Source organism: Bos mutus, chromosome 5 (assembly GCF_027580195.1).
Source record: "Bos mutus isolate GX-2022 chromosome 5, NWIPB_WYAK_1.1, whole genome shotgun sequence".
Lineage (NCBI taxonomy): Eukaryota > Metazoa > Chordata > Mammalia > Artiodactyla > Bovidae > Bos > Bos mutus.
The window spans coordinates 4,807,934-4,832,676 of NC_091621.1; the positions used below are offsets into that span (position 1 = coordinate 4,807,934).

Sequence of the window (24,743 nt, forward strand, 5' to 3'; positions counted from 1 at the left end):
CGTGAGCCCAGCTGCTCTGAGTTTCTGGACGTTTCCGCTGAGGGTACAATTTAAAGACCCAGGAGAGAAATTCTCATTCACTTAATGCCTTGTGAGAACAAAGCAGGGTCCCCATTCCCTAGACCTTCTCCTGCTGCCCCATGAGGAAGCAGGAGGAATTAAGTTTGTTCCCAGCGTGGAGGGTAAGAAAGGAAGGCTCTATCTATGGGGCGTTTTCTCTGCCTTAAACATTTGTTGAGCACTTATCCTGGGCCAGGCATATTCTGAGCCATTTATTTAATCTTTATAAGGACCTGTGAGACAGGTGCTGTATTTTCCTGCCTGACAGATGAAGAAACAAGAGCACAGAGAGGTTTTGCCACCTGCTCCAGGTCACACAGCTGGCATGTGGTTTCAGCCCGGACTCAAAGCCAAGTTCATAACCCATCCTGCCATACTGCTTCACTGTGTGCTGCCCTCCGTTTATATCCTTCCACTCCACAAAGGAGGCACTACCTTACGTTACAGGAGCGGCATTTAAGAGCTCATTCTCCTCTTTTAAACAACTCTTCAAAAAAGTGACAACCATTCTGAGCTCTCTGGGTTTCCTCTGGAAACATCTTGGTAGCTGGATTTGGCTTCCGGCTGAATATGCAGCAGGCTAATTTCAGATTGTGCAGGAAGGGAGTGAGAGGGTAGGGGAGGAGCTCTAAGCAGCTGGAGGGTCAGGAAAGGTCTCCCTAAGGGACCATGGAGCTGAAGCCTGAACATTAAGGACGTAAAGAACCACGGTCTGATGTCTGTACCATATATTAAGTGCCTCTTGAATGCCTGCTATTATTCTTATCCTTATTGCTCTCATGGTTGGCCAGTAATTGGATCTGTGACCTTGGGTGAATCATCACACCGCTCTTGGGAGTTGAACTGAATGTCTTCCCTCTGTCCTCGACAGTTGCACGGTTCTAAGTGATTTCTAGCATTTGTCTCCCACTATGCCTTTGACATAGGGGCAGAATGAGTCCTCTTTTACACTTTTAATAGAAGATTCATTGTCGGATGAGGGAAGCTTTTGTAGAAGGACAGCCACCACGGCTGTTAACATATATGGAGCCCTTTTAGTTTTCTCAGTGCTGGGGTGGGGTTTGCTTAGAATGTGGGCACTTTCCTTCATTGGACTGTTGGGGAGATTGACAGGTGGGATTATTTTCTTACCCCTGAGAATGTCACTACCCTCGCCTGACCCTGAATGGTGAAAGAATTTATTTCTATTGTCATTTGACAATAGGGCCTCCTCAAGGCCAAGTTCAGCCTGCTCCATAATCACCGGGGTGGTTTCTCCCCTCAGCCCATCTTTAGTTCATAGAGGAATGCAGTAGTTGGTCCAGGAGCCACCCACATCCTCCCTGGCCTGCGTGTGTTCACTGTCGGCTTCCTCCAGAGCAGGCTCCCAGGATTGCAGGCCCCGCTTTGATAAAATAAAGCCTCCCAGTCATGTCTTTACATTTGACGTAAGCAAAGGCAGGCTTTTCTTGTTGTGTCCTGAATGGGGCTGAGGTGAGGGCCTGGGTGAGCTGGGGGGCCTGACACCCTGGTGAAAGGGGGCCTTGAAGCTGGAAGCTCATTCATCTCTGTGCAATCTCTTTGTCTCCAGCCGTGTGGTCCACCCACAGTGTAGGGCAGATGCTGCCTGCCCCTGGGCATCATGTATTCCTCCTCTGCTTTCCCCATTCCTCGATGGCCCATATAGGTAGGATGCAAAGAAATCCTAAGCCATCAACCTAACGTTCCTGTCTTGGTGGTGACGTTCGACTGGAATGGTCCCTCCTTTTGTGCTTCAGTGCGACTATCACTTCCCTGGTCTGGCTTCCCAGCCATCCAGTAGCATCAGCCCCTCCCCGTTGTCCACTCTCCTTCTCTCCTTCTCCCTTTCCTTCCCTCTCCCTGCTTGCCCATGCTCAGTGTTTTCGCAGGCCTGCCATGTGCCCGGCCTGTTGTTAAGCTCTGGAGCTAAAGCAATGAATAAGATCCCCACTATTATATTAATGACACCAATATGGATTTAACGACAACTGGGGAAAGTTCTGCAAAAGAGAAATCCGGGGACCTGCTGGTTGATTTAACCAACACATAGCAAAATCAAGAATAATGAGAGTTTCCTAGTTCTCTTGGACTGGTTGTATTTTATGGAAACATTTCCAAGTCTAGGGCTGCATGGGTATCTGCTGCAAGTCAGAAGTTGCAAATGTTCACAGAGATGAGTGCATTCCTGCGGAGACCACCCCTGCTTGACTCTTAGACAGTCAAGGTGTGACCCTGGGCAGCTGCTAACAAGGACTTTTTCTCCAGAGTGCTTTGTGATTTTGCAATCCGAGGGGTGGTTTTACTGCCTTTCCTCCAAGAAAGAGTGCTAAGTTGAGGGCTGAGGTCACAAGAGGACCAGTTTGGAGGGAACCAAGCAGGCTTTCAGAGCTGGCAGCAAAACCTGCCCCCCCCGCCACAAAGTAGTTTTTGCCCCCCTTAGAAACAGGGCAGATGAAATTATCAACCAACTTGTTTATGAGCAGAGATGAATCCATTGGCAAACATAGTTTTTCCCTATGAGATTCCCATTGTCATTTAATTAAAAAAATTGTTTTTTAATTTTTTTATTTCTGTGTTTCTTTTGAGTAAGTGCTCTGTGTCATGGCCCTGGGAATTCTCTACAGTTTGGATTTGCAGACCACATTGGCATGGAGCTTTGGGATCAACCGGGGCCAGGCAGGGAGTCTAGCTTTGTTTTCTTGGATTTACTCTGATTTTTTTCTTTAGCAGAGCTTTTTGGTCATATCATGTGCTATCAAAGGTACCTTAGTGAGAGGAAGGATGTAGGGAGGATTTGGCTTCTGAGCAATTGCATTAGCACAGCATAGGCTAAAGTCTTAAAATCCAAGCTTTAATCAGAATTGGCCTCCAGACAGGCCATGCAATAAGGCCTTTTCTGTCCATCACTGTGGCAGCTGCACGGTGGGGCCGATTGATGCTGATTTCATCTTTTGGTGTTAGTCACTGACCTCCTGTACACCAAGCTCTTTTTTCTTTTTTTTCTTCTTTCAAAAAGGATCAGGATTCCTAGAGTAAATGAATCTGGCCCTGTTGAAGGAGCCCTTTGCTTTGTGGGCGGGAAACACCATCCCGAATTGAGGCTGTTAAAACCTGATATTTTCTGTTGTCTGGAGAAGGGTGTTTTTGCTATAAATGAAAGACATGATAGGGGGTATTTCGAAGTTTTGTTTTGGTTATTGTCAGTTCTGCCAACAAGTAACATCTGTATTTATTTTCTAAACTCTCCCAATGGCTGATTTGCATCTGTTTAGGTCTCTGAGTAACATTTCATTTCCTGACTTTATAGGTGGCTATAAAATCCATTCGTAAGGACAAAATTAAGGATGAACAAGACATGGTTCACATCAGACGAGAGATTGAGATCATGTCATCCCTCAACCATCCTCATATCATCAGTATTTATGAAGGTCAGTGATTTTTTTTTCACCCCCGTATCAGTGACCATTTCTCATACCATGGGGCCTGCCAAGATTTTTAGGTAATTGCCTTTCTGGGCAGAAGCCAAGTATTTTTCCTCATGATGCAAAAATAGCCGGGTGTTATCTCTTATTTGGTTACCTTGAATGCAACCAGACACATGTAGCACAGTGTACTTTGGTCATAAAATAGCTCTGGCTGGTGCCTTCTTCCATCTTCCCAGTTTCTTGGCAGTTGCTAAGCAACCCACATTATTGAAAGCCAGTATGTGAGACACCCATGCTTTCTGGAAAAATGGCAGTTTTCTGGGTGGCCAAGTAACGGTGGCTCTGTTGTAAATGTCATTCCCCAAAGCTGACGCTTCAGGGGTGGTGTCATTACTTATTGAAAGTTAGCCTGTTTGAGTTAAGAATTTCCAACCGGACCAAGAAATACCAAGAAAGAAGAGGGATCAGTTGGTGTGACAGATATTTTACAAATAGAACGCACGTTGTTGGTGTTTGGTGAAACATAGGGAGGGAAAAAGCTTATATATATGCTCACGCTTCACTTCTGTGGTCCTTCACAGGAAGAAATCAACTCACATTAAAAAAATATCCTTTAAAAAATTAGAAAAGCAACATGTGTTAATTGCAAAAATGATCAAAATATAACTGTTAAAATTAACATAATTATTAGTATGATAAATAGCTCTCTATCCATATTTAGATTTTTATCTACTTCTCTGTATATGTATGTGTTTTTTAATCCAAAATTAGATCATACTGTTTATACTGGGTTTTAGCTTTATTGTTTTTCATTTTTTATATCATACATCTCTTCCTATGTGAATAAATATTCCCCTATAAGAGCATTTTTGAAAGGCTTTATAGTATTCCATTTATGGGCATACCATAATTTATTGGCTGTATCTCCTTTTGTCAAATATGTAAATTGTTTCACATTTCTGGTTATAATAAACAGGGCTTTTAATGACTTCCCTTGCAGATCATTTTTACATTCATTTCTGATTATTTTCTTATGAAATAGTCCTAGTCTTGGACTTACTGAGTCAAAGCAGTTCTACAGAATATTTTTAATATATGATTCAGAAAAATAAATCTATTTTTAATTTCTGGTCTGTTCTTCATAATTTATACATTAAGGGCTAAGAGGAAACCAGATGGTAACCCTAAAGTTTTTCTGATATTTCAAATTTTCCTTCTTCTGGTTCCCTATTGATTTTTGCTATTTTTTTTTCCCCCCACCTGCTATTTCTGTTTTTGCTCCTCATCTAGAAGTAAGTGCTGGTAATATCTTTTATCTTGATTTTTCTAAAGCTCATTTTTTGGGGCCCTTGGGGATAGGGTTTTATGGGAAATTTATATTTATTCAGTCATTTATTCATTCCACAAACATCTCTTGCAGTGAGTCTCTGATTTCAGCCCCTGAACCAGTAGTAACAGCATCAGTTGGGTTTGTTAGAAATGTAAGAGTCCTAGGGCCTGCTGTAGATATGTAAATAACATATTCTGGGACCATGGAGACCTAAGCTTAGACGTTTTCATGGAAATATATGGCATCCAGGCTGGACCTTGAAGGGAATTTTTTCTTGAGGAAGAATTGCATGCCTGTGTGTGCTCAGTCGTGTCCCACTCTTTGTGACCCCATGGACTGTAGCCCACCAGGCTCCTTTGTCCATGGCATTCTCCAGGCAAGAACTGGAGTGGGTTCCCATTTCCTACTCCAGGGGATCTTCCTGACCCAGGGATCAAATCCACATCTCTTGCATCTCCTGCATTGGCAGGCAGATTCTTTATCACTGTGCCACCAGGGAAGCCCGAGGAAGAGTTGACAAAAGGAGAATTCCAGGCTGATAGAAACAAATCTGAATACGCCTGGTAATTGAGGGGAATTTCCAGAAGTGAGAAGTGAGTCGAGATACAAAATGCAGGATGAAAGTGAATTTTATTAAATGTGGAGTGTTTTTGCCCAACGTGGAAACCTGAAGGCCACCGTGCATGGCTTGGACCAGTGTGGGTCACGTGCTCTGTGCGCACTTCCGTGTTTGAGATTTCTTGGCCTAGAGCTGAAAGCTTCTTTGCCGGGAAGGCAGAGAGAGTTTTAATCCAGTGTGAAGTTTCCAGTTCTTTATTTGGGAGGCAGTTTATGGTCACAGAAATCTGGCATCAAGAAGCCTGCTTCTTCATTAGCATCATGCCCTCCTTGGCCTTGGGAATTCTTCAGGCTGAATGGGAAACAGGAGTCTGTCTACTTCTCAAAGGAAGGCCAGAGATGAACCTCAATGGAATCATATACTATTATCAAGGTCAAAATGGCCTTACTTCAGGCCTTGCTGGTGGCTTCCAGAAGAGAAGCCTTTGCTTGTAACTTTAAAGATGTGCATGCATTAAAGTTCTTTGGGTGACTAGAAATAATTTCTACTAAGGCCTCAGGCGAGAGCTTGGGCTTCAATTTCTAAAACCCTTCGAACTGGTCTAGGGAGTCAAGAAAGAGTTTGAGTTACACTAGACATGAGACTTTGGGCAGGATGGTTGGCTTTGCAGTGCCTCAGTGACTGTACCTATAAAATGGGGATAGCCATTCTACTCCTCTCCTAGGGTTTGGCAGCAGGATTAAATGAGATGATACATATACAGGTAGGTTCCAAAAAGTCACTGATGAGAAGTTTATGTCAGCTTCATCCCAAGTGGTTCTTAATGTGGGGTCTATTGACAAAGTGTTTCATGGGTGAGCAGCAGGGGTCTGTAAAGCCTCTGGAATAGTATATAACTATATTGTCTAAAACAGAAGTCATTAGTCATAGATGGATATTTGAATTAAAATTAATTGGAATAAATAAAAAATACTGTTGCTCTGTCACATTAGCCACATTTCAAGTTGCTCAACAGCCACTAGTGGTTCATGGCTGCCATATTGGACAGCACAGATATAGAGCATTTTCATTATTGTAGGATGAGACCATGTTGGTATATAATATTTTATGTGTTAAGTTCATGAGTTATTTTTCTCTAGGTAGCGGGTGAATGCATAGCTTTCATCAGACTCTCAGAAGGATAAACTGTACAGTCCGTGGAATTCTCCAGGCCAGAATACTGGAGTGGGTCACCATTCCCTTCTCCAGATCTTCCCAATCCAGGCATTGAAACCCGGTCTCCTACATTGCAGGCGGATTCTATACTGTCTGAGCCACCAGGGAAGCCTTTCCTGACCTCAAATAGGTTAAAAAGAACTATATTGCCTTTAAATGTTTTGTGACCAGCAGTGTACCTTACAAATAAAAGGTATTGTTTTAATCCACAGAACTCCCAGGAACTTAAATATGCCTTTTTTTTTCTTTTAATTTCTTGGAGATCTCCAGTTTCTGTTCCATTCTCTTTCCCTTCTCCCACGCAAGTTCTTTTTCTCCCACATCTACTAAATAACTGTGGAGGAGGGCAGCTCCCCTCCCTTCCCAAGGGGTTAGAAACAGGTGATCCCCAAAATGTGTTTCCAGCTGTGACCCTCCGCCTGTGACCCCAGAGTCTCCAGGTCTTGTGACTTTATCTGTCTCCTGTTCAGGACCCGAGAACGCAGCACCCAGAGTGAGGTTAGACATCCTGATGTTATCTGTAGAACTCTGCCTTGTGCACAGAGCTCTCCCATACCTACTTTTGTTTGATCCCTGCAGCCTACCCAGGAGGTAATCAGCCTAGGTGTTCCCATTTTGTGGTTGTAGAACCTGAGGCAGGTTCATGACTTGCTGGGTGTGTTGGCTTGCCAGGGCTGCTACCACAGACTGGGTGGCTTAAACAATAGAAATTTATTTTGGATTTGGAGGCTGAAAGTCCAAGACCAGGGTGTGGGTAGAGTTGGTTTCTTCTAAGGCCTGTCTCCTTGGCTTGTAGATGGCTGTCTTCTCTATGTATCTTCACATCTGTATGTGTCTGTATCCAAATTTCTCCTTCTTAGAAGGTCACTAGTCATTTTGGCAACCCCACCGATTGTAGCCCGCCAGGCTTCTCTGTCCTTGGGATTTCCCAGGCAAGAATATTGGAGTGGGGTACCATTTACTCCTCCAGGGGACCTTCCCCCAGGGATTGAACTCATATCTCCTGCATTGGCAGACTGATTCTTTACCACTGAGTCACCAAGGAAGCCCATTTTTGGATTAGGGTCCACTGTAATGACCTCATTTTAACTTAATCATTTCTTTAAAGACTCCAAATAGGGTTGTATTCTGAAGAATTAGGTGTTTAGGACTTTGACATATGAACTTTTTCAGGGGGGGATATTCAGCTTATACCTGGCAGAGGGCATTGCAACCCACTCCAGTATTCTTTCCTGGAGACTCCCCATGAACAGAAGATCTTGGCAGGCTATAGTCCATGGGATTGCAAAGATTTGGACACAACTGAGCAGCTAAGCACAGCACATTCAGCTTGTAATATTGAGTATGCTGACTAGTTGATGGCCCTAGCACAAAGTTCTTACTGCATTTGTTTTTTTCCTCTGCCAGTCCTCAGCCCTGGACCTCTGACCTCATGTCATATTTTGCTGGTTCTTCAGCCCACCACTGTGCTCCAGGCATCCCCCTCAGCCTGGCCTTTGTCCCCTCCTTTTGAACCCTGGAGCATGGCATGGACAATGTGGTGACAGCAATGGTGATGAAACCCGAGTTTATCAGTTAATACACTGGTCTCTGCAGCTCACAGAGTGAAAGGGGAACCTTCTTCTTGACAGCTGATTATTTGATGAGCCAATCAAAAGCCTTAGCTTAGTGCTGAGATGCATTAATTTTTGGAGTGAAAAATCAGTGCCCAGGCATCTAAGTGGCTGTTGGGACATTAGCCAAGTGAACTTTACAATTTCTTCTTGAACAAGGACCTTTGTGATTTAAAACACACACACACAAACATATACACCAAACATACCCTAGCAACAACAGCAGTAGCAGAAACAATAATAGCAGTCATGACAAAATTCCTGGCCTTCATAGTGGTTACTGTCTTAAATATGTGAGAGCATTCAATCTCAGCATGGTGTGTACCTTAGAAAATAATTCTGCATATATCTCAAGAAGAAGCTTGGGTCCCCAGTCTGGTGAACTCACTGGTCAAGTGTTTTCTGAGCTTTAGTTCATGGAAATGTAAGTTATTTGTATATTATTCACAGTACTTGCAGCCTGGCAGGCTATAGTCCATGGGGTTGCAAAGAGTCAGACATGACTTAGTGACTAAACCACCACCACACAATATCTGCAGGCTCATAAAATCTGCAGCTTCACTAAATCAGTGCTGCTGGTCACCAGATCTCCAAAATAATTCCTTTCAAATGTTTCTTTCTTAAACCAGACCCCAGGGTTACTCTCGTGTTGACCTGTAGTGAACGTGATTGGCCCTCAAATTTGTCAACTCTGTGTAAACACAAACCATCACTGGCTGCTAATGCTAAGTAAATAAGAGGGGATAGACATCTACCTTCTGGTGTGTGATACTAAGGGTAACCTAATCAAGAGAGAAAAGGAAGAAAGAAATAACTGGTCTCAAGATGGACCCCTGTTTTCAGTCAAAGGGATTCCATGCTCTCAGCAGGGAGGTAATTGACAATAAGGAAAGAACAGCTGAAAAGGAAGTGTCCGCCTGAGCATTCAACTTGGTTGCCTAGGATGGAAGAGATAAAAATGGTTTTTGCCCGGGGTTCTGATTTCAGGACCCAAGTTCAAACATCAAAGGCACATTGTCTCACCCCCATTTCCCCTTTGAAAGCCCCGGAGATTCAAATCTGCAAAACCATGAAGCAGTGTCTTGCTGCATAACACTTCAGGGAAACAGCACCCATCTGGTAACAGTCACGCACGTAAAAGCAGAAAGGTGGGGAGTGGGGGAGATTGGGCTGCTGCTTTCACTTTGATGCCCTCGGTGTTTTTGTTCCTGGAAATCTCTCTTCTTGGCCCTGAAAGATTACATCTCTCTCTTGGCCCTTTGCATTGTGATATTCTGGAACTGGCTAGCCCTTTCATCACATCCCTTGTCTTAGGTAAGAGGGAGCCTGGCTTTCTGGGACAAAGTAGGATGGCTGTTTGGCATCTGTCAGCTATGATCGCTTGCCTTTGGGAGAGTCTCTCAAACTTCAGAAACAAAATCGCAAGCAAATGTGTCTCTTTTGATAATCATGTGAGTTTCATGGCCTGGCTCCATCTGCCTTAAACCTGCTGCCCATGAGAAGATGTGAAAGATGTGAAAGAAGATGTGAAAGAGACTGTATTCTACTCAATTCTCAGAACTCCTACCATGGAGATGTCTTGCATGAGTTTACATCAGTTAAAAGCTCCTTCCAGCTTCTTAGAAACATAATATGCTTTCTCAAGCAAACTGTGCCTTCTGAGATTCCATTAGATCTTTCTGGAAGGGGATATGGGCTTCTCCCATGGCTCAGCAGGTAAAGAGTTTGCTTGTCTCTTAGTGAAGAATCACTGCTTTAAAAATCCAGGCTCCAATGAAGGGTGTTCCTGCCTTCTCCTCCCTCACAGCTTGTGGCCAGAGACAGTTGGGCCAGTAAAACATGTTTCCACAAACCCAGCAGAGGTCCTGGAGTCAGAAACTGTTGCTTCCCTGGAAAAGAACCCCTTGAGGGTGGCAGGATCCCAAGAAACTGCTGAATAATACATCTGAGCATGGTTCTCTGACAGAGACTCAGAACCAGTAGCATCAGTGTCTCCTGGGCCCTGCCCTAGACATACAGAATCAGAACCCTGCAGGTAGGCCTGGATGTGCTGTGTAATAGCCAGTCCTCTAGGTGACTCTGGCACCCCACTCCAGTACTCTTGCCTGGCAAATCCCATGGACGGAGGAGCCTGGTAGGCTGCAGTACATGGGGTTGCAAAGAGTCGGACACGACTGAGCGACTTCCCTTTCCCTTTCTAGGTGACTCTAATGCACTCTCAAGTTTGAGAAGCATCATAGAATAACCATTACTCAGTAGGTTAGATTAGAAACCAAAGCAAGGCTGCTCTGTGAGCATCAATGGTTTGGAAACACCTGTAGTAGAGCAATTAACACTTCTCCTCTGGCAGAAGAAACCTTAATCTAGGATTTTCAGGCGGAGAAGGCAATGGCACCCCACTCTAGTACTCTTGCCTGGAAAATCCCATGGATGGAGGAGCCTGGTGGGCTGCAGTCTGTGGGGTCGCTTAGAGTCAGACACCACTGAGCAACTTCACTTTCACTTTTCACTTTTCACTTTAATGCATTGGAGAAGGAAATGGCAACCCACTCCAGTGTTCTTGACTGGAGAATCCCAGGGACGGGGGAGCCTTGGTGGACTGCTGTCTATGGGGTCACACAGAGTTGGACACGACTGAAGCGACTTAGCAGCAGCAGCAGGGTTTTTAGGCAGTAATCCAAGTCTATGCCCCAACCAGTAACACTGAAGAAGCTGAAGTTGAACAGTTCTATGAAGACCTACAAGACCTTATAGAACTAACACCCAAAAAAGATGTCCTTTTCATTATAGGGGACTGGAATGCAAAAGTAGGAAGTCAAGAAACACCTGGAGTAACAGGCAGATTTGACCTTGGAATATGGAATGAAGCAGGGCAAAGACTAATAGAGTTTTGTCAAGAAAATGCACTGGTCATAGCAAACACCCTCTTTCAACAACACAAGAGATGACTCTACACATGGACATCACCAGATGGTCAACACCGAAATCAGATTGATTATATTCTTTGCAGCCAAAGATGGAGAAGCTCTATACAGTCAGCAAAAACAAGACCAGGAGCTGACTGTGGCTCAGACCATGAACTCCTTATTGCCAAATTCAGACTGAAATTGAAGAAAGTAGGGAAAACCACTAGACCCTTCAGGTATGACCTAAATCACATCCCTTATGATTATACAGTGGAAGTGAGAAATAGATTTAAGGGTCTAGATCTGATAGGTAGAATGCCCGATGAACTATGGAATGAGGTTCGTGACACTGTACAGGAGACAGGGATCAAGACCATCCCCATGGAAAAGAAATGCAAAAAAGCAAAATGGCTGTCTGGGAGGCCTTACAAATAGCTGTGAAAAGAAGAGAAGTGAAAAGCAAAGGAGAAAAGGAAAGATATAAGCATCTGAATGCAGAGTTCCAAAGAATAGCGAGGAGAGGTAAGAAAGCCTTCCTCAGTGATCAATGCAAAGAAAGAGTAAAACAACAGAATGGGAAAGACTAGAGATCTCTTCAACTAAATTAGAGATACCAAGGGAACATTTCATGCAAAGATGGGCTTGATAAAGGACAGAAATGGTATAGACCTAGCAGAAGCAGAAGATATTAAGAAGAGGTGGCAAGAATACACAGAAGAACTGTACAAAAAAGATCTTCACGACCCAGATAATCACGATGCTGTGATCACTGACCTAGAGCCAGACATCCTGGAATGTGAAGTCAAGTGGGCCTTGGAAAGCATCACTACGAACAAAGCTAGTGGAGGTGATGGAATTCCAGTGGAGCTATTTCAAATCCTGAAAGATGATGCTGTGAAAGTGCTGCACTCAATATGCCAGCAAATTTGGAAAACTCAGCAGTGGCCACAGGACTTGAAAAGGTCAGTTTTCATTCCAATCCCAAAGAAAGGCAATGCCAAAGAATGCTCAAACTACCGCACAATTGCGCTCATCTCGCATGCTAGTAAAGTAATGCTCAAGATTCTCCAAGCCCGGCTTCAGCAATATGTGAACCGTGAACTTCCTGATGTTCAAGCTGGTTTTAGAAAAGGAAGAGGAACCAGAGATCAAATTGCCAACATCTGCTGGATCATGGAAAAAGCAAGAGAGTTCCAGAAAAACATCTATTTCTGCTTTATTGACTATGCCAAAGCCTTTGACTGTGTGGATCACAATAAACTGTGGAAAATTCTGAAAGAGATGGGAATCCCAGACCACCTGACCTGCCTCTTGAGAAATCTGTATGCAGGTCAGGAAGCAACAGTTAGAACTGGACATGGAACAACAGACTGGTTCCAAATAGGAAAAGGAGTATGTCAAGGCTGTATATTGTCACCCTGCTTAGTTAACTTATATGCAGAGTACATCATGAGAAACGCTGGGCTGGAAGAAACACAAGCTGAAATCAAGCTTGCTGGGAGAAATATCAATAACCTCAGATATGCAGATGACACCACCCTTATGGCAGAAAGTGAAGAGGAACTAAAAATAGTCTTTTGATGAAAGTGAAAGAAGAGAGTGAAAAAGTTGGCTTAAAGCTCATCATTCAGAAAACGAAGACCATGGCATCCAGCCCCATCACTTCATCGGAAATAGGTGGGGAAACAGTGGAAACAGTGTCAGACTTTATTTTTTTGGGCTCCAAAATCACTGCAGATGGTGACTGCAGCCATGAAATTAAAAGACGCTTCCTCCTTGGAAGGAAAGTTATGACCAACCTAGATAGCATATTCAAAAGCAGAGACATTACTTTGCCAACAAAGGTCTGTCTAGTCAAGGCTATGGTTTTTCCTGTGATCATGTATGGATGTGAGAGTTGGACTGTGAAGAAAGCTGAGCACCAAGAATTGATGCTTTTCAACTGTGGTATTGGAGAAGAGTCTTGAGAGTCCCTTGGACTGCAAGAAGTTCCAACCAGTCCATTCTGAAGGAGATCAGCCCTGGGATTTCTTTGGAGGGAATGATGCTAAAGCAAATGATGCTAAAGTCCAGTACTTTGGCCACCTCATGCAAAGAGTTGACTCATTGGAAAAGACTCTGATGCTGGGAGGGATTGGGGGCAGGAGGAGAAGGGGACGACAGAGGATGAGATGGCTGGATGGCATCACCAACTCGATGGACATGAATTTGAGTGAACTCTGGGAGTTGGTGATGGACAGGGAGGCCTGGCGTGCTATGATTCATGGGGTCGCAAAGAGTTGGACACGACTGAGCGACTGAAGTGAACTGAACTGAAGCAGATCTGGACTTTGGCCCTTTTGAAGGCAGGGGACAGCTGAATCGATCTAACAAGATCTGTTGGTCACTAATAGTACCCCATGTTCTTCTTCATTTCTGTGGTCATTCATTCATTCATTTTACAAAAATGTATTAAGCACCTATGTTCCAGGTACTGGTCTAATAGGTCTAGTAGGGTGAGTATGTATTTCTTGTCCAAATGGGCTTAGATTTGAATGAATCAATTGCTTTGCAATTACTACTGTGTGATTTTGGGGTAGTGACTTAAGCTCTCTGAGGCTTGGTTTCTTAGCTATAAAATGAGGTCAATAGCTAGCTACTTTATAAGACTGTGAGGATTAAGCTAATGGGTAGGGACTTCCCTGGCAGTCTTGGTAAGACCTCACCTTCCAATGCAGGGAATGCAGCTTCAGTCCCTGCTCGGGGTACTAAGATCTCACATACCTTATGACCAAAAAATCAAAACATAAAAAAAAAACCCAGAAGCAGTAAGATAAAAAAATTCAATAAAGATTTTTAAAATGGTCCACATTAAAAAACATCTTAAAAAAAGATAATGAATAAAATTGCTAAGCATGGTCCAAGCTCTATGCTCAATAAAGTCATATTAGTTGTTCTTGATGTGATGTTAGAGATCTGAGAGGTCATTGCTGGCTGGAGTAGAAACTTCTGTTGGGTGGTGGTGGGGTTGAGGCGAGATTGCCCAAGTCAGTGATTCTGAGCTCTGGATGCACATTAGAATCTCATGGGGTGTTTGTAAGAAGGAATGCTGATGCCACCCCTAGAGATTTCAGTTTAATTGGCCAGGCTGAGAAAGATTGGCTTGATCCTCCAACTAGGAGGAAACGGTTGTCTTGGTCCGATCATTTGTCATCAGTGGATTCCAGAGCAGAACATGCATCTGGCAGTCGTCACCAGTGAGCCGTGGGCGATACCTCTGGGCCTGGGTTTCCTTCCTCAGCCCTTTGGTTGCTGCCCTCATCAGGGACTCAGAGCCCCATGAAACAGTTTGTTGAACTTGGCAAAGTGGTGTGTTATGCTTGTGTTTACTCTTCTGAACCCATGGCGAATTGCTGAGTACTTTAACACACTCCCTCTGCTGCCAGATTCACAAGTTCCACATGAAGTCTCTCTCATCAGACTGGATCCAAATGGAGGACCCACCCCCAATCAATTGCACAGCCCTCAGAGAGTTTTCTTCACTTAGAATCAGATGAACAAGCTCTTGGGCTATGAATCTGTCCAGTCACGTTTTTAATGAGTTTCCTATGAAGTTAGCTATTTGACCTTCAAGTGTATTATTTTCATTGTTTTCATTTGATTACACCCAAGTCATTTTTCTAGAGGCAGGAGATTAGACATAAAACAACCAAACGCGAATGCTACTCCCTGGCTGTCCAGCCTCGCCCTCTTGGGTTTCCTGGAATTCAATATTTTCTAGTGCCTCAAATAATACCACTTGTACTTGAAGCTAATTTTTAAAGAAAAAAAAATGAACTGTATTGCCATGTAACATAGGGTCTTTTGAAATGAACTGGGATGTCTCTGTAAATTTGCCAAGGCTGCAACTATTAGAAAGGCTCATGGACTTGTCTTTACAATGACCATACCCTCCAGGGGCATTTGGATCATGAAAGGGGGACTGGACTTGATGAACTGTAACTTATAACTTTCAGAGTCCAAGATTTCTTTGATTTGGGAATTTGTGCTCTGCCCGCTCTAGCAATTCTGTAGAGTAGGTTCATCTGGTAGGTGTGAATCCAAGATCGACATCGGTGCTTTGGGACTCCACTGGGAACTGAAGAATGGACCCTAGTTAAGAGAGCCAGGCTTGCTGAGTCCTTTGATGCCTTTGAGTGTTAGTTCACGATCTCCTCTATTCTGGAACCTCTCTTGTCCAAGGGCACAAATACAATCTCAGGAGTGGATTCTGCCAACACAGATTCATAATAATCCTGGATTTGATCCAGGCATGTCTTCATTTGTTCTTCATTGTTAAACCAAGACCTGCTGCCTAATAATAACAGCTGATACTTATGTGTCTGCTTACTGTTATGTGCTGGGGTAATCCTTACGATGAGGTTAGAAGCTTCCATTTAACAGATGAAGAAACTGAGGGAACAGAAAGGTTAAGTAACTTGCCAAGGTCACTCAGCTGGGTAAATGGCAGACCTGGATTTGAACTGGGAGTCAAACTCTTAAACTCTGCACTCTATTGTCTAATGAAGCAGACTAGGATTTAGGGTTGAAAAGAAAGTCATGAGCCACTCCTGGAGGGTCAAGCAGTGACCAGAACCAAAAGTGTGATAACCGCAAATCTGACTTATCCACCCTAGGTGATAAGGGGGGATGAACCTGAAAACTATCACAACACTGTTAATTGGCTATCAGTTCAGTTCAGTTGCTCAGTCATGTCCAACTCTTTGTGACCCCATGGACTGCAGCATGCCAGGCCTCCCTGTCCATCACCAACTCCTGGAGTTTACTCAAACTCATGTCCATTGAGTTGGTGATGCCATCTAACCATCCCATCCTCTGTCGTCCCCTTCTCCTCCTGCCCTCAATCTTTCCGAGCATCAGGGTCTTTTCAAATGAGTCAGTTCTTCAAATCAGGTGGCCAAAGTATTGGAATTTTAGCTTCAACATCAGTCCTTCCAATGAATATTCGGGACTGATTTCCTTTAGGATGGACTGGTTGGATCTCCCTTGCAGTCCAAGGGCTATACTCCAATACAAAATTGTTGTTAGTCACTCAGTCGTGTCCAACTCTTTGCGGCCCCATGGACTGCAGCATGCCAGGCTTCCCTGTCCTTCACCATCTCCCGGAGCTTGCTCAAACTCATGTCCATTGAGTTGGTGATGCCATCCAACCATCTTATCCTCTGTCGTCCCCTTCTCCTCCTGCCTTCTATCTTTCCCAGCATCTTTTCCAGTGAGTTGGCTCTTCGCATCAGGTGGTCAAAGTATTGAAGCTTCAGCTTCAGCATCAGTCCTGACAATGAATATTCAGGGTTGATTTCCTCTAGGATTGACTGGTTGTCTTAACTGGAATCCATTCTTCAGTTTCCAGTGGAGTTCCAAAGCAATCTCGGAGCTGCACATACCAGATGAACCCACCATCAGGAATTACAGGAAGGGACAGAGCACATATTCCAAAATCAAAGAAATCTCAGACTCTGCAAGTTAGATCCTGAAGGAATCCAATACAAAATAGAAAGTAAAAAAAAAAAAAAGGTGGAATGAAACCATATAGAGAAATCCCCTACAGTGATTTTCGGGGGAGGGAGATGAAGGTTGTTTTCACAGAGGATGGGATTTCTACCCCTTCACTGCCCAAACTGAAGAAGCATGCTTTTTCCTAGAAGTTCATTGGAGGAGGGTGGAGTCCAATAGTTGGTCCAACATGGCTCCCTGATTGGCATCTTTCTCCCATACAACCCCTCTGCTGGCTATTTTCCTGCCATCTCGGTATTTGCCGTTGGTCCCTTCAGATAACACTGATGAATAGTTCTTGGCCAGGCTTTTGCATCCACTCTTCCTTAGGTAGTTTATATACTTTCTTTCATTTCGTCTGCCTTCTGTGGAGTCCACTGCTGGCTGTGGGTGGCCTGATTGGCTCTGGTTCTCCTTGGGCATGCCAACCAACATCCAGAGTTTTGGTTTAAGAAAAGACAATGAGTGAATTAAAGAGTCTTTCATTGTCCACACCAGGAAACACATTGAGTCAACACTGACCAACTCATGGACAATGGGAGAGCTGCCAGTTTAGGTTATTTTTCTCACTCTCACTGCCCTAGGCTTTCTGATGTAAGGGTTTAGAGGACCGTTTTATGAAGCCGTGAACCCATGAGGTGTTTGAAATTTAGTTCTGGGGAGGGAACTCTTGAAGAATGAATCTTGTATTGACTAAATGACCTAATTAGGCTGCAGACAATTCTTGCAAAGGAAAGATCACTCTATTTCTGAAATGAAAAAGAAAGAGGCTTTCTGCGAGGGTCCTTCTGAACTTTAATAAAAGAGCATCCCTGAGGAGTGGAATGGTCTGAGGTTTTAGGAAAGTAATAAAAATGCTGGCAATGTGAGGAGGCCCCACCACGGAGGGAAGGGCAGCATCCTGGAACTGATTTAGAAAATGGAGCTAATGGAACGCAAAGGCGTGAAAAGAATTCTGACTGATCCATTTTAGGCCCTTGGCTTTTTGCTTAAAACTAACAAATGAGCCTTCCTCTTTTTTTTTTTTTTTTTTAATTTATTTGGCTGCATTGAGTCTTAGTTGTGGCATGAGGGCTTATGCCCTGAGGCAGGTGGGATCTTAGTTCCCTGACCAGGAATTGAACACACATCCCCTGCATTGCAAGGCAGATTTTTAACCACTGGACCACCATGGAAATCCTGCCTGCCTCTCTTGAGGTTACATGTAAAGCAGAACGATAGCTTCAAATTTTTATAACCTGCTTCTCTTGGAACATTAAATGATTCCCACCCTCTCCCTTCCCAAGCCCATTTTCTTCCTAAATGGCCTCTTTTTGGCTCTAAAGCAGCCAGTGGATGGTTGAAATCCCACGATCTCCTCACTCATCAGCATTTCTCCCAGGCCAGGGCATTGTTTTTATCATATGCATTTTCTCAAGTTCTACAAGTTGTGTTATTAACCCTGAGGGCAGCAGGAGGGAATGGTTAGGAGTCGGGTAATTAGGGAGATTGTGAAAGCCAGGCAATCAGAAGGCAGAACTGGACTGTCAAACTCAACATCTGATGAAATTCAGAATTAATTGGGAGAAGTAGCTGTTACCATAGTAACCAATTCCCACTCTCCCTTAAAATGGAAAATAAACAGAAAACAGGACAAATACTTCAAGTGAGTGTCTGGAAAGAAGGCCCTTCTGTGGAACAGTAGGAGAAAAAGGAGAGAGTCTGGATATTTTAGGATTTGCTGAGACAATGGTAAAACCAGTTCGTGCAAACAGAATGCAAGGCGTTTTTGATGGTTCAGTTCCACCCTTGTTTTCTCTAGGAAATCTCTGCACCCCCTTTCAGACTGCCTTTCCCATCTTCCTCTCTGATCATCCAGGTACTTAAAGTCTGTATCTCACAGGTTAGCCCTTGACTTGTAAGTGCTGGAAGGGAAAGGCAATCCACTCCAATATTCTTGCCTGGAGAGTCCTATGGATGGAGGAGCTTGTTGGGCTACAGTCCATAGGGTTGCAAAGAGTCGGACATGACTGAAGCAACTTAGCATGCATGCATGCATGCATGCATGCAGTTTTATTCAACTAGATAGCAACTCCTCCATAAAACAGTGTCTTATGCTATGTTTGTATCCCCTTTATCATGTAGCGAGATGCTCAGATAAATGCTTCAGATAGGCTGATAAACAAGCATTTTCAGAAAAGGGAGTGATGTTGGTTAATGAAAGAGAGTCTTTATTGAGTATTAGGCAAGAAGGGTAAACCTATGATGGAGGAAGGTGGTGCAGAGTCATGACGAGAACACACGCTTTTGAGTCACACACATTTGGGATCAAATCCTAACTGGTTATCTTCCTGACAGAAATGCATACGGAGCAGTGTCAAAAGACAAACACAAGAATGTTCGTAGCGACTTGGTTCGTAGTGACCCTCACCTGGAAACAACCCAAATGTCTCTCACCAGCAGAATGGATGCATTCACAAATTGGAGTACTCTACCGCAGTGAAGATGGATAGTCTTTGACTCCATAGAACAGCATGGATTAATCTTACAAATATAATGTTGAACGAATGAAGCCATACACAAAAGAATATACTACATGATGCGATTCCACTTTTAGAAAACTCAAAATCCAAAACTAATCTGTGATAGTGGCCTATATACATACCCCTGGGGAGATGGTTAGTGACTGAAGAAGACATGGTGGGTACTTGCAGGGTGCTGGCCACATTGTTTCATGATCTGAGTGCTGGTCCCCTATTTATGAAGTAGGGATAATGTTAATCTCATAGGATTGTTAGGGTTGGATGTGACAATCCATGGTGTGTAGTAATTGCTCAATAAATGTTCACTACAGTGATTATGATGAACTTCCCTGGTGGCTCAGACCATAAAGAGTCCGCTTGTGATACTGGAGACCCGAGTTCAATCCCTGGGTCTGGAAGATGCCCTGGAGAAGGGAATGGCAACCCACTCCAGTATTCTTGCCTGGAGAATTTCATGGACAGAGGAGCCTGGTGGGCTGCCATCCATGGGGTTGCAAAGAGTCAGACATGACTGAGCAACTAACAATGCACAGTGATTATGGATCAGCCTTCTTGGAGGGATCACTGTCTGGAGAAGTTCTCGGGGTGATGTGATGAAATCCTGCACTGTTTCATGGGTCCAGGATCCTAGATGCTACCCTGTCCCTTGTTCCATCTGTTTATTTTTCTTGGCAATGTCTTGGTCTCATGTCTGCTGAGCTCCTTATGGGCTCTTGGTCACAGGTTTTCTTGGTCACATGTCTGCTGAGCTCCTTGTGGGCATTCAAGGACTCTGTGTTCTATTCATAGTCTGTTCCTTCTTTCTCTCGTCTTAGTCCCCGGCACTGTCCACTCTGGTGAGCCTGCTTAACACGCTCCTGGTTCCCCCACGCTCACGCTGCTCCTTCTGACGGCTGGTGTCTCCTCCCCTTCTTACCCTGGTAGAGATTTCTTCCACTGACCCCCGTGGGTGCTCTGTAAAGCTCTGTTGCTCTGTTAAAAACCTGGGTCTGCACCACATGGACTCGGGCCCCACACTGTAGGCTGACTCAAGCTGAGCTCAGTTTCTATTCAGGGGTTTTAATTTTCCTGGTAGGCCTGGCTTGTCAAGGGCCATAGTTTTCCTTACCATTCTGGAGCCACCAGGCTTCTGGGTAAAACTGTCTGGCCAAGAGACACAGGCTTTCATTTTTCAGAAAGGAAACCCTTCCCAACTGGTGGAAAATAAGCTTTTGCTTAGTGACTAATAACATAAACACAGACGAGATTTCTGGGCTTATAAATAACCAGTTGTAAAAGTGCCCAAGGGAAGCGGCCCTTTTTTGCCCAAAGAATGGCTGAGAGTGTTCCTATCACCTGGCTGATAGAGACCTTACAGTAGGCAAGCCCGAGCCGTGAGCTGGGGGTGCGGAAACCGGTCATTCTTCAGGACGAATTCCCAAGGCCTTGCTCTTATATGTGATAAATCTTGGGCTACTCTGGAAAAATAATAGCTGATCTCTAAGGTTCTTCCTGCTCAAAAATCCTGTGATTCTGGAGCAGCCACCACATGTTTTAAAGAGTGATGCCAGTGGGGAGAGGAAAGTCTTAGGGTTTTGTTTTGCCAGAGCTGCCTAAGAAGCAGACAGAGTAATTACAAGAATAGCTCACGGTGACTGAGCAGTGGCTTGGGCACCGTGCTTAGGGGGCTAGGGCCCGTGAGCTCACTGAATCTCCCCTTACTGTGTGAGGAGGTTCCTGGCCTTATTTACTGATGAAGAGACTGAGATTCAGAGAGGTTGATGTATGTGGATAGTAGGATAGGGGCTAAGAGCGTGGAGTGTGCAGTCATTCGAGGGCTCAGGCCTTGTATTTGCTTTGTGGCCATGGCAGTCACTAACCTCACTGTACCTGGGCTTTCTCATCTGTAGAACAGGGATAGTCATAGGACCAAAGCCATGTGATATAATTCATGCAATATCGGCACAGTGCCTGCATATAGTAGGCCTTCCAAAAATGCTGCTATTATTAGGAAGGGCTCAGAAAGCTTCATATATAACACTTCATGGCCTCCTTGATGAATCACTGATGCTCCAAGTCTAGAAATGTTTGCAGTTACCTTATACAGGGTTGCAGTTATGGCATTGACCCCGAGACTCCAGCTGCTTCCTACTGGAGGACTTAAGAGTGGGGTTCCAGAGCCAGGCCTGGTCACGTGAACAGTTCTCTTAACCCAGCTGCCCACCAGCCTTGCCGGCAACAGTGGGGCTCTTGCCTCATTCATCCAGCATTTCCCAAACTGGCTCCTAGTTAGTTCAGTAAGAATATTGAAATGGCCAAATCACCCTGCAAAACTCAGGGTTAAAGAAGCCAGGTTCTCCAGGGGTGATCAAGTATCAGCATTTTCCAAGTATTTTACCGATGTTTGACCGTGGAACCCTTTATTCCTCTGGATGTCTTGCGGGACTAGTGCTCCATGAAACATGTATTTGGCTGTACCCCAGCCCCTCCAAACACAGTCAGCAAAGGAACAAGAGTGAAAGGATTGGGGGAGATTATTAGGAAAGGCATGCCTGGGAACGTGAGACAGGTGGACAGAACCAGGGTCTATTTTAGAGATAGGAGCAGCAGGACTGACTGTTGGAAGCTGTGTAGTAAAATATTTGGCACATTGAACTATGTCAAACAGAACTGTGTTTATACCTCCTTGATACCAAGTTAGCCAGTTGGAAAGGGACACGTCTGGTCACTGTCACAGGCCTCTTGTATGCAGGCAGCCAGTGACCACACCTTCTGCTGGTCACTGAAGGGACCAGTGGCTTTGGCCTTCTTTAAGCACGTATCAGGCTTGTTGGAAGTGTGAGGCTCCGTGTTTATTTCCCTATCAAAGTACTTTCTCTCTCTCCCCCTCAATTACCTACCCCCAAACCCGCTCTGCCACCCCAACTTTTAAAATTAGAAAACCTGCTGCCCTCTCCAGGGCCTGTTACTCTGTCATTTTTTGAGGCTGAGCCATGCATCTTGAGGCAGGTTTTCCAGTTTCCAGAGTTTATTGTCAATGAAAAGTGCACAACAGGCTGAAATCCCCAGCAGGAGCCAAGACTGCAGGGTGCAGCGAGGCCAGGAGACTTGGGAGCAGCCAGTTTTATCTGGCTGTTCTCTCTCCTCCTCCTCCCTGCCCTCCTGCTTCTCCCTTCTTTTTTATCAGAGAGGTTTGGCTGGACTTGAAGGAGCCAAAAAGGAACTGGAGGGGCCTGAGCTTCTAGCAGCCAGTGACAAGATGTGGGAGGACAGGGGACCCAGGCCCGGGCACGTTCCGGTTCACTGAGTGTGTCTGTGTGTCTGGCTCAGTGCTAGGTCCTGGGGTCCAATAGTATTGATACCAACAAGAATAACTAACATTATTGAGTGAAAAGGCAGGCTTTGTTATAAGCATTTAAAATACCAGATATCAATAAATCCTCCCCAAAATTCTAGAAGTATGTACTGATATATTTACATTTTACTGTTCAAGTGAGGCACAGAGAGGGCAAGCAACTCTCCCAGAGTCAGACAGCAAGTAAGAAGCAGATCCAGAAATCTACTTAGGAGTGTCTGGTTCCAAAACTAGTTATTACGTCTCTAAGTCTAGGCTCACAGTCCAGACAGAGGAAATAAATATGTAAGTCAGCAAATATATCCACACAGTTTGAAAGTATGGTAAGAGGTAGAAAGGAGGCAACATGGATGCCATATTTGAGTTTATTGTTGCCTGATGAGTTGGAGGGGCCCTGGTAGGTCAGACAGGTGGGAGTAAAGAAAGAGGGAAGAGCATGGAGGTAGGAGACAGCAGTGTGTGTGTGTGTGTGTGTGATAGTGAGAAACAGTGAACAGTCTGGCATCAGTGGGCATAGGGGGCCTGACAGGGAGCGGCAGAAGCTGATGAGATGGAGAGAGGTAGGCAGGTGTCTACCTGGGAAGGAGGGCCTTGGGTATCCTACAAACATTTTTATACTATATCCTTTGGGACTGATGGATTTCAACACAATGATTATTTTGTCCTTGCTCAAAAGACATCATATGTGAAAGCCCCAAGCTTTCTGCTCATAAAACAGCAGTGGAATAGCTTTGGCTGAGGTGGAGCTGAGGACCTGGAGCCCGTCTTTCATGTCCTCCTCTGACCTGGCCCCATGGGCATCTGACTGCCTAGAACTCCTAGGTCAGTCTAACAGAGTTTGAGTGTCATTGCTAGAGAATATCAGGGTTGAGCAGAAAGAAGCATTTAGTGCCATGCAGTGGTTTACTGTAACAGTCCAGAATGCATTTATGAAGTTTTGAGTGCCCCTCATTTAATAAATATTGATTGAACCCCTTTGCCAAAAGGCCGTGAATGCTTGGGATACCTCAGTGAATAAAACAGACCCGCCTACTTTACATTCTAATGGGACAGAGAGAATAAATGTACAGATGTGTAACAGGGATAAGAAGGGCCCATAGGACTTGTAGGACCTGGGGGCCACATTTGGAAGTTTGGGTTTTGTTTTGAGTAAGATGAGAATCTGGAAGGTTTTGAGTAAAGAGGTGACAAGTTCAGCCACCCATTTGGGGATCCAGGTAGCTGGTCCATATCCAGTGATTAATAAATGGTCGTTGTGTTTGTTATTCCCCATCATCCCATCAAGAAGGGAGATGTAGAAGTGGGAGAGGCTTGTGAGAAATGAACCTGGTGAAGTGGGTGGGGTCCTCAGAAGAGAGGCAGTTATCCTGCAGCGTTAGCAAGGCGAGTCCAGTCAGAGCAGCGATGATGTCATTGTCCACCTGGCTGGGCAACTTGCCCCTCTCCTCGTCACGCTGATGGCCTGACTGGTCTGCTCCCTGTGCAGTGACATCTCCACCATCGCCTCTCTCTACTGTGCTGTCTAGTCCTAAGTGAGCTTGTCGGTTAAACTGGCTGTTTGTGTGTCGCTGTTCCCCCCGCAGTGTTTGAGAACAAAGATAAGATTGTGATCATCATGGAGTACGCCAGTAAAGGGGAGCTGTACGACTACATCAGCGAGCGGCGGCGCCTCAGCGAGCGGGAGACCAGACACTTCTTCCGGCAGATCGTCTCCGCCGTGCACTATTGTCACAAGGTACGGCCCGCCCACCACTGCTTCCGCTGCAGGTGGTTTCCATGGGACCACGCGATTCTGTTCATGTTATGAAGGTGACATCTGTTCTTTGTAGTATCAGTTCAGTTCAGTCGCTCAGTCGTGTCCAACTCTGCAACCCCATGGACTGCAGCACGCCAGGCTTCCCTATCCATGACCAACTCCTGGAGTTTGCTCAAACTCGTGTCCCTCTAGTCGGTGATGCCATTGTAGTCATTGTAGTATATACAGAGAATTTATAAACTAGAAAGAAGAAAATCACCATCACCTTGAATCCCAGAATCCAGGAATCATCCACTATCAACATTCTTGTTTGTTTCTTTCCAATCTTCTTCCCTCTACTCCTCACATTTAATAAAAGCTTAATAATTTTAGGTTTATAGGAGTTTCCATGATAGTACAGAGTCCCCATGCACCACACTCAGTTTACCGTGATGCTGACATCTTACAAGATTGTTGTACACTCATTAAAACGGAGACACCCACATTTGTAT

General features: G+C 44.6%; 1 protein-coding gene across 1 annotated transcript in view; it reads left to right on the forward strand.

Annotated features, from left to right (window-relative positions):
- The window catches only part of NUAK1 (NUAK family kinase 1), a 79,963-nt gene that overhangs the window by 30,993 nt on the left and 24,227 nt on the right, over positions 1 to 24,743 (forward strand). Inside the window, 2 exon segments of the mRNA XM_005893682.3 lie at positions 3,368 to 3,488; positions 24,080 to 24,231. Of these exon segments, the coding sequence (XP_005893744.2) occupies positions 3,368 to 3,488; positions 24,080 to 24,231 (273 nt within the window).